This window comes from Astyanax mexicanus, unplaced genomic scaffold (assembly GCF_023375975.1).
Source record: "Astyanax mexicanus isolate ESR-SI-001 unplaced genomic scaffold, AstMex3_surface scaffold_45, whole genome shotgun sequence".
Lineage (NCBI taxonomy): Eukaryota > Metazoa > Chordata > Actinopteri > Characiformes > Acestrorhamphidae > Astyanax > Astyanax mexicanus.
Window position 1 is genome coordinate 32,966 of NW_026040055.1, and position 10,325 is coordinate 43,290.

Here is a 10,325-nt window from a genome sequence, read left to right on the forward strand (position 1 = left end):
TTATAAGGTTACTGCTTAACAGAATGATTAGTAAAACAAGAATAATTACAGTCATTATTTGCGTATTACATGCATTCTGCAGAATGTCTCCTACTTCATAATGATATGTAATAGATGTGAATAAAAATAAAAATGGGGGTTGAGCAGTTACATTTGTACTTGTGTGTTAAATTATTTTTGTTTTCCTCTTGCAAGATTTAAGAAACCTCCCTTGAACAAAAATCGTATATAATAGCTGGTTTATAATAGCTGGTTATTTATAATAGTTGGTTATCTAAAATCTGCATCTTTTTTACTTCAGATTGGACCAGCCTATGGTCGAAAAATGATGACTGGGTATTTGTCATCAAAGGGAATCTGGGCATCAGAAGTTCGTGTGGGACATATGCTCAGGACTGTTAATCAGCCTTATCATACAGATCGGTGCCATGTAAGTATTAACAACTAGACTAAAGATCTACAGGAATGTCTGCACTTGATTTTTTTTTGGAACTGAAATAAGTTTCTTCCATTATCTCTTATTGTTTTCACACAGGGGGCCAAGAACCTGAATCCAATGCCTTACAATGCAGAGTACATGGGTCACAAACTACACATGGACCAAAATGAGAAATTGGTCATGTTTGGTGTGACTCATGTGCTTGCTATAGATGGCTATTCCAGCAAAATTGTTGGACATTCCACCATGCCAGTTAAGAATAACCTGCTCATATATCAGGATGTGTACAGGTAATTGACAGTGTTCTGTTCAGCTCAAAGACCCTGCCTGAAAAGGCTCCCTGTTCTACTGAAAGTGTCTGCTCTAAAGTACCTTTTATAAATTAGTGATACCATTTAATTCCTTATAATATTTTGCCCTGGACAGTTTTGTTTCGAAACACTAACATTCAAACATTTTGTACTATAGCCTTAAGAAATACTTTTAGAGAATTAACTAATTATTAACTTTGTATGTGTTTTATTGTGTTTACTGTAATGCTGTCTTTTAAAATATGTTTGCTGTCTTGCAGAAATTCTGTTTTACAACATGGCATTTGGGATCAAATCAGGGTGGATCATGGAAGAGAGTTTTTCTTGACTCTCTTTATTCAGGAGAAATTGGCAGGCCTTCGGTTTAATACAGACAGACAGGCCTACATTCAATCACATTCAACACAGGTGAGTTTGTCATGATTTTTGTTTTATTAACAGTTCCAAAAAATATAAAAATAGTTTTTGAATTAAATTTAAACCTGGCTCAGAATTGTAATACATGTAAGAGGTTTGAAAATGTTTGCACTCAAACTCATGCCAATGATACTGGAATTTATGCTGTTTTTAGGTAAACTGCCAAATATTTATTAACAGTATGATGTTTGTTTACTCATTAAAATATTTATTGTATGTTGCAGAATCACACGATAGAAAGAATCTGGCCAGAGGTGAACCAAAGAGTTAATTATCCACTGAAAGGGGCATTACTTCATTTAGTTGACCAGGAAGAGATCGACATGGAAGACAACTTGACCAAACACTATATGTCTTCCCTGACATGTTCGGCAGCTCAAGTTGGCGTTGACAGAGTAGTGAAGTCATGGAACGCACACAGGATTCCAGGTATGTCCAAAGGTTTCAGCAACATAAAAAGCATATGTAGTAGTCTTCTATTGTTTATTCAAGCTCTGTGAAATTCTTCATGTTGTAGAATAAACTGGAGTGTTTCCCAGTAACGTAGGAGTATTGATGCCAACTTCGATAGCCACCGTCCTGTGGTATATGTCCTTCTTATGACCCAACTACTATGTCTGTATACACTAACTACAAAGACCCACAGTTAACCACCTTACACAAAAACATTGAACATACAATATAACATACCGTAAATGAACCTAATATACATAAATAAATGTATACAATGGCAGACCTGAGCTGTGACATCACAATGTACAGTACCGGTACTTTTGCACTGAAGTCTATATACATTGGACACAGACATAGCAAAGTCTGTCTGCCGGATGTTTGCAACCTGTTGATCCCATCTAAAAATAGAATGCATAGTTTAAGATAACTATTTTTGGGAAACACCTTTGTAGCTTATTATTATCAGGAAATAAGTCAGATTTGTGCTTAGTGTGGAATAGTAAAATGTTTAAAAAATATATATTTTAAACTCTCCACTTCCCTTTTTATGTAAAATGCTCTAAAATATTTTAATTGAAAATCATTTTAATTTGCTAACTCACATTTTAGGCAAAGGCATACCTAATCTGCTGGCTCAAGGGGGATGCCCTAAAAAGGTTTCTCCAGATCTTCTACCAGATGCAACAGAAGCTGCAAACCAGTATGACCAAGAAGTGGGAGCCTCTTTGACAAGACTTTCGACCTTTGGAAGAAATCCATTTCATTGTCCAGAGGATCAGGAAGCAGCCGAAAGAGAGTTTTCACTGCAGTGCCATGACATTGCCTTGTTGTTTGAAAATGCTGTAAATTACCAGCCTGTACAGTTTCAAAATGATGTAAAGCTTCTTGTTGACATAGTCAGAAAATATGTCTAGAAGTAATTTCTCCAACAAAAAAAAAATCACTCCCATATTTGTTGTCCCATGCCATCTTAATCTCAGTCCCTTTTTGGTCCAGCATTGGCAAAAATGAATTAATGTTAATCATGTGGTGATTTTATGTAAGCCTCATTCTGCACAGCAAAGCATTCTGAATGAAGTTACCAATGTAAGAAAACCAATATAGTGCTATATTTATGGCAAAATATTTTTTCCTAAAATAACACTAACAACACAAATAACAGTAATACAGTACTAGAAATAATATCAGATATACAGATCAATGAATCCATTATCACAGTACCATGGCCACATGCTCTAAATGTACTTATTACTAGTCATATAAACATTGATTTACATGGATTTTCTCTTCGTTATAATCTCATTTAACTTGTAAAAACGACATTAGACATATATTTCATTCATTATATTTGTCAAAATGAATTGACAAATAATAATAATCATTAATAAGAATTTTACTGTAGACAACTTGAGTTTTTACTAGTAAAAATGGGACTGTATTTTTCGCTTCACAGCATCTGAACTGTTTGTTTCTGTTTTTCTTTTAGTACCGATAGGGGGGGATTTGTCCATGTTCTTTAGGCGTTATGAGGAGTCGAAGAAGTTGGAAGTGTGCAGCTAGCTCCGTGTTGCATCAGTTGGCTAAAATGCTACGTCGTGTTTAAAGGAAATAAAAGAGTTACACTCCGATTTGAGGACATGCGAGCTGACAGGATTGCTCAGATATTCCAGGTGTGCTTAATTAACTTAATGTAGAGTTCGTGGTTCAACTCTTTATTTAATAGCTCTAGCTAATTAATAGGCCTCACCTTGTCTAATAACCCGATATCTAACAAGCCTCACCTGTGCTTGTTAGCTGTTGAAGTAAAACCTGAAATGAGTACATTTACATTTACATTTACATTTACGGTATTTAGCAGACGCCCTTATCCAGAGCGACTTACAACAGTGCTTCAAAGTTACTTAAGATATCCAAAGCTAGTTTGTAGACTAGGATCAAGAGATACATAGAACTTAATCATGTTAAGAACCCTAGGAACCTTTTTTTATTTTATTTTATTTTTTATTTATTATTAGTTTAGGAACTCTTTGAAAAGATGTGTCTTCAGTCGACGTTTGAAGACCGTGAGTGACTCTGCTGTTCTGACATCCAGTGGAAGTTCATTCCACCACCTTGGTGCTCCAGCACAGAGAAGAGTCTGGATGTCTGTTTTCTGTGGGTTTTGAGGGATGGAGGTTCGAGCCGAGCCGTACTGGAAGCTCTAAGAGCTCTTGGTGCAGATCTGGCTTTGACCATCGCCATCAGGTATGAAGGTGCTGGTCCGTTTTTTGCCTTGTAGGCCAGCGTCAGGGTTTTGAATCGGATGCGGGCGGCAACAGGAAGCCAGTGGAGGGAACGCAGCAAAGGAGTCACATGACTGAACTTCGGAAGATTGAAGACGAGTCGTGCTGCAGCATTCTGAATTAACTGTAGTGGTTTGGTGGCTCGCAATGGAAGACCAGCCAGTAGAGAGTTGCAGTAGTCAAGTATAGCTGAATGCCGACAATGGGATCAGTGGGAACATCTTGTGAGTTGTTTTATGGGAGGTTATTAGTTAGCAAGCATGTTTTAAGAACATAGTTAATGCGTTACTCTTTTACATACTTTCTGTTTAAAGTTCTGTTCTAGCTTTATTAAATATTGTGTATGTGTTCTGCATGTAACACAAATTAAAAAATGAGTGGACTAAATTGTTGAAAGGTGTTTTTGTATCACTGTAAAATTCTATAAATCTGTAGAAATGCAAGTAATAATACTAGTTAGATTTTAAAGAACAAATTATTTTACGTCACACACGGGTAACACTTGCCACAGTTGTTTAGTCGTCTGTCTAAATTTATTTTCAGATAAACCCGGCAAACGTATACATGACGGATGCTGCCAACGTTGCCATCTTTCCTTTGGAAAGTGGGAACTTCAGTGGATTGGATCTGACCGTGCACGCTCATTATGAGGTACACTCATATGAGGTCATTATGAGGTTACCACTCGGCATTTTTCTTTCCTCCAACCTTCCACGTCCTCGCTGCCAAACTGCCTCCGCGACCAAGCACACCTCGATCTTTTCAAAGGTATGAATAACTAAACTAGTTAATACCCACACATTACAACCTATAATACATTTTGTGGGACGTACTTTATAAAAGACAGGTTTAGGTAATTTTTTTATGCTTCTGTATGGCTTTGTGACAGATCTGTTCACGTTTCAGAAATCCTGGATGGAAGGCTGGTGTCCACCAGGGTTATTGTGGTGAGATTTGTGGAGGCAGAGGCGAGTGTGGCTTGTATCCTACAGAAAGTAAAGGTGGCAATGGCGAACGATGAGGAATATGTCCTGACTGACGTTCATGGAAATGAGATCATGGAGACCGAGGGAACAACAGGTAAATGAAACTGTTAAGTATGAGCACATTTTCACATTGAAGCTTCCTTAACAAAACATAGCGCACATCTGAAGTCTAAACCATTATATTATCACCTAAATAATTACCTAAAATGTATTATTGTGTAATTCTATCACACAGCAGTACTATTTTGAAAATGTATAACTTACAGATACAGTCCCCTCCTGAAGTTTTGGAACAGCAAGGCAGAATCTCTTATTTTTGCTGTGCACCAAAGCCATTTTAATTTAAGACAAAAAGGTTAGTATAAGACAAAAGTTCAGAATCTCAGCTTTTATTTCCTGGTAGTTTTCATCAGATGTGATAAACCAATCAGGACATACCACCCTTTTGCTAGTATTGACCCACGCCCTTGACTGGGCAGAGAAGAAGAAAAGAGGGGGAGCGAACTCAGAGAATTTGGGGTGGAGTTCAGGCCGAAGCCTCCCTCACACGAAGAGAAACATGAGAAAAGAATAAAATTAAAGAAGGAGGAAGATGGGGAGGAGGTGGGTGCGAGGTTGTTCAACGAGCAGGTAGAGAGGAAGTGATGGTTTAAATAGGGAAGGAAGTGGGAGGAGTGAGGGCGTGGATCACTCCCAAAACTTAGTTATGATACATAACTCCACTTCTTGAAACCCACCCATTTTTCAAGTGAGCAAAACTATTGGAACATGTGACTGAAAGGTGTTTCTCGTTAACCAGGTGTAATTAAGGTTGTTTGTTAAAGCACTAAAAAGGTCTGCATGACTACTCTCCTTCTTGGTTTTGGTTAAACATATACAGATTGTAAAATATTTGTAAAAGAAGATAAACCACAATGAAGACCAGAGAGTTGTCTGAGAGAAAAGCAAGCCATACTGAAACACAGAAAAGAGGGCAAATCAATCTGAGCCATTGGAAAAACATTGGGCATAGCAACCACAACCATTTGGAATGTCTTGAAACAGAAAGAAACCACTGGTGTACTGAGCAACAGTCGTCAAATAGGTCGACCAAGAAAAACAACACCCACTGATGAGAGAAGAATTGTCCTAGCTGTAAAGAAGAACCCAAAAACTACAGTAAGCCAGATCACCAACGGCCTTCATAGAGCAGGGGTGAAGGTATCCCAGTCCACTGTTCTGAGAAGACTCTGAGAGCAGATTATGGAGGCCATACAACACAATGCAAACCCCTCATCAGTAGCAAGAATCGGAAGGCCAGATTGGAGTTTGCCAGAAAGTACAGAGATGAGCCACAGACATTCTGGAACACAGTCCTATGGACTCATGAAACCAAAATAACCTCTACCAAAGTGATGGAAAGGCCAAAGTGTGGAGGAAGAAGGTAACAGCCCAAGATCAAAGGGAAACAAGCTCATCTGTAAAGCATGGTGGTGGTAAAGTCATGGCTTGGGCATGCATGGCTGCCTCTGGAACAGGCTCAATCATATTTATTGATAATGTAACTGATAATGGTAGCAGCAAAATTAATTCAGAGGTGTACAGATAAGTTTTGTCTGCCTCTTTAAGAAGGAATGCTACCAAACTAATTGGCAGGAGTTTAATTTTACACCAGGATAACGACCCAAACATACAGCAAAGAAGACAAAGGAGTTCATCCGGGTGGAAAAAGTGGAAAATATTAGACTGGCCAGGTCAGTCATCTATCTAATCTTATCATGAACATACATTTTTACCTGCCCAAAAGGAGACTAAAGGGAGAATCCCCCTGAAATAAACAAGAATTTGAAAGAAGCTGCCATAAAAGCCTGGAGTAGAATTACATAGGAAGAGTGCAACAGTTTGATGATGTCAATGGGTCGCAGGCTTGAGGCAGTTCTTAAAAGCAAGGTTTTTTTCACCAAATACTAAAATGTAATTCACTTCAACTTTGTTTGTTCCTTTACTTTTGCTCAATAAAATGGTGTGGTGTAATACAAACGGTGATAAATCAAGATTTACATGACATATTTAGAAGTAAATAAAAGCTGTGATTCTGAACTCTTGTCTCATATCCACCTTTTAGTCTTAAACGCAAAGGTCTAGTGAACAACAAAAACAAGCCTTGCTGTTCCAAGTATTTTGGAGGGGACTGTATGTACTTTCTCCTCCACCTACTGGTGCGAGGTGCATTCTAGGATATCTGACTGTAAAAAGTCCACACAAGTCACCTTCCATTCATCTTCAATAATTTGTGAGGAGCAAGAACTCATCTAGGTAGTTGTAGTGAACTTGGTTAACTGCAAACTGTTAATTGGAACAGTACTTGGGCTGCAAGTACAGACAAGAATGGACTTTATGGGACTTTATAGGAGCCTGATAACAGTATGCAGAACACACTCCCATCTACTAGCGAAATATTGGTATTGATAAAATCTGAATAAACCAACCCGCCTAGTGGTACAGTGAGTCTCAGTATGGGTTTTGATCAGTATGGTATGGTAGTATACAGTAAATCACTACTGTCCAATGAAAAACATGTTTCTCCATTGCTGTCTGTTTTTAGTTTTCTTTATCGTTGAAACTCTTTAGCTGCTCTATTCACTGAAAGACTAATAGAAATGCTTTAAAATACTACTTGAAATACTTCAATTTTTGTTCACAGGGTCATTATACTGGAGGCAAAATTCAAGGAAGATCCATGCTTTAGAAAAAACATCATATCAGCAGTGGCAGACCAGGAGGACACGTACACAGTCATTTTCCCCACAGTTAAAACATGAGCTAAAACTATGGAATTATCCGTTGAGAATTGTTAACAACTCATTGTTATAAAATGTGGTGTACCCTTAAAGGGATAGTTCGGGATTTTTGACATGAATCTGTATGGCATCAACATGACCAGTGTCGTGCATTCTCACTGACTTACCCCCGACCATGTCCGCTGAGCGGAGTTCTTGTCCAGTATTGTCCGAGCCGAAAGTAGTCCGGCATGTTTGCTGGGGTCACGAAACGAAAGCGTTTTTCTTCCCAAAACAGTACGAGTGCAAAAGAGTGATTTATTTGCATAACAAAAAACGGTGTCTGCAAAAGTCACGCCTCATTATCACTGGGGCACTACTTTAATTTTGGATCAGTGCGCATGTCATTCTAACTGCGAGCAGCGCACTAGTCTTTCATATCATTGGCTGCGCTCAGCTTAAACCAGCAACGCAAAGAGCAAGCTTTAGAGAGAAGTTTATCGGCTTTTATAAGCTTCTTGAACACAGATTTATACATTTGTATGTGTGTGTGTTAAAATGGTGCGGACTTGTGATTATCCAGGCTGTAGCAACAAAGATGTGGCTGATTCTCCGCACAGTTTCCATCGTATCCCCGTGACTGACATTGCTCTCAGGCAACTTTGGATACTTGCAATGGGCTTCCATGTGGACACCAAAGTGGTGAAAATGAAGAAGCTTCGTGTTTGCGGTGCGCACTTCAGCGAGGATGACTATGTTTCTCCATGCCCGCTGTTGTTTGTGATGCAGGCAGCAGCTGGCCCGCCGACGTCCTCATCAATTGACAGGTTCTGTATCTCGGGCATAACTAAATCCCACTCGTGGCAGCAGTAACATTCCACCTCTGTCGGCATTAGTTCGCACTTCAAACAAGTGCACCAGGATTTGTCGGCCACCCTTGGTATCGCAGCAGCAGCGGCTCCAGCTTCGGTCTCAATCATTTCTCTGTCCACCCTCTCTCTTTCTGCACGATCCAATTCGATTTGGGCAAGTTCCTCCTCAGTATACTCAGGCTCATAAAGATACCTCCTTGGCTCTGAGCGGAAATCAATATATTCCTCGTCGCTCTCGCAGTCCGACATGTTCCCGAACAGTAAACAGTGAAATCGAAACCGTAGGCTAGCTGCCAGGTTGCGCAATCGCGCGCACTGATCCAAAATGAAAGTAGTGCCCCAGTGATAATGAGGCGTGACTTTTGCAGACACCGTTTTTTGTTATGCAAATAAATCACTCTTTTGCACTCGTACTGTTTTGGGAAGAAAAACGCTTTCGTTTCGTGACCCCAGCAAACATGCCGGACTACTTTCGGCTCGGACAATACTGGACAAGAACTCCGCTCAGCGGACATGGTCGGGGGTAAGTCAGTGAGAATGCACGACACTGGTCATGTTGATGCCATACAGATTCATGTCAAAAATCCCGAACTATCCCTTTAAAGGTAAAAAGAAGTCAAAATTGGATGTCAAATTAAAAAACCTCAAAACTATGTTTTGTTTGCTTGTTTTTTTTCAGCCGCAGAGGTGATGAGACTGCTTTGGTGGCTTTGAGAAATCAGGTGGAAGAGCTGGTGGAGGCATCCCATGGACTGGAAGACATCACTTCACAAATTAAAGTGCTGATAGGCCACTCTAGGTCCATGCTCCAGAGCCAGAAAATTAAGCAGGCATTTGCGTGTTTGATTTGCAGAGGTATCATTTTCTTTTATAAAAGTCTTACCATTTGGTTAAGCTTATCAGGTACTTACAGAAATAGTGAGCTATAATAATCAATTAAACCAATTAAACACTATTTCATGGAAAACATTAACTCCTTTAGAACTTGATGGTAGTAACTCTTTTCAGAAAAGTTGGAACTGAGCAACAAAATGTCTCTCTAAAATGCGTTTTTCTTAAGGCTACACAGCTGTTTAGTTGCAGTGTTCCCTTTACTGCATTGTGCGAGTGGAAAAGCTCATACTTTCACTATTAAACATATCCCTGAGTTCTATTGTTGTTTTTCTACGATTTGATTTCACCAAATGTTGATCGCTGATCACCATCATTCAAGTGACCACATTTCTTCCTTGAAGATGATGTTCCCCACTGTCCCACAATAATGCATTAGACAATTCTAAACCCAATTTAAGTTTAGTTTTAGCATTCTCCTTAGATTTTTTCTTTGATAATTTGACCTTCCTAAACAGACTAACATATTTTACATGCCCACAGCATGTCTGTCTTTCCACGTGGTTGTTTAACAAATGAGAAGCTACTCACAGTATCAGTTAGGGTTTAATAACGTGTTGCCAGCTGAAATAATTACCCAGCCTGTAATTATTCAAGTTACACAGTTATGAAGTTAAACCCTTTTAAAGAGTGATTTTTTAAAAATAGGAAACCAGTTCAGACACTGCACCTGGAATATTAAAACATAATTAAATTAAATATTTAATATAAAATACTATATGAAACCATTCTATAAAATAGTGGTCTCTTCCTAAATCATAATTAGGAAGTATTGTGATATACAAACATTGGGTTTATGGCAGTATATGTTATGAGAAGTTGCTAATAATTATGACCATCCTATATGCATGTTAAAAAATATTTGATTATTTTCTGATAGAAACCATGGAGGGCCCCATGTTTGCTGCCTGCTGC

At 38.8% G+C, this 10,325-nt stretch overlaps 1 protein-coding gene and 1 long non-coding RNA gene across 2 annotated transcripts; both read left to right on the plus strand.

Moving 5' to 3' along the window:
• Nucleotides 1–305: 305 nt before the first annotated feature.
• LOC125795251 (uncharacterized) lies at nt 306–3,330 on the plus strand. Its single transcript, XM_049473758.1, has 5 exons — nt 306–430; nt 536–729; nt 1,011–1,158; nt 1,392–1,596; nt 2,230–3,330. Exons 1-5 carry the CDS (start codon nt 326–328, stop codon nt 2,532–2,534), a joined length of 957 nt encoding a protein of 318 aa, XP_049329715.1. The 5' UTR covers nt 306–325; the 3' UTR covers nt 2,535–3,330.
• Nucleotides 3,331–3,652: 322 nt separating this feature from the next.
• LOC125795252 (uncharacterized) lies at nt 3,653–7,755 on the plus strand. Its single transcript, XR_007434255.1, has 4 exons — nt 3,653–4,126; nt 4,446–4,670; nt 4,809–4,982; nt 7,572–7,755. It is a non-coding gene; the product is annotated as an uncharacterized LOC125795252 (long non-coding RNA).
• The last annotated feature ends 2,570 nt before the right edge of the window (nt 7,756–10,325 follow it).

Coding starts and splice junctions, on each gene's coding strand:
- LOC125795251 (XM_049473758.1), top strand. CDS start 326: ATGATGACTGGGTATTTGTCATCAAAGGGAATCTGGGCATCAGAAGTT. Junction 1,159..1,391: donor TTCAATCACATTCAACACAG/GTGAGTTTGTCA, acceptor TGTATGTTGCAG/AATCACACGATAGAAAGAAT. Junction 1,597..2,229: donor GAACGCACACAGGATTCCAG/GTATGTCCAAAG, acceptor CTCACATTTTAG/GCAAAGGCATACCTAATCTG.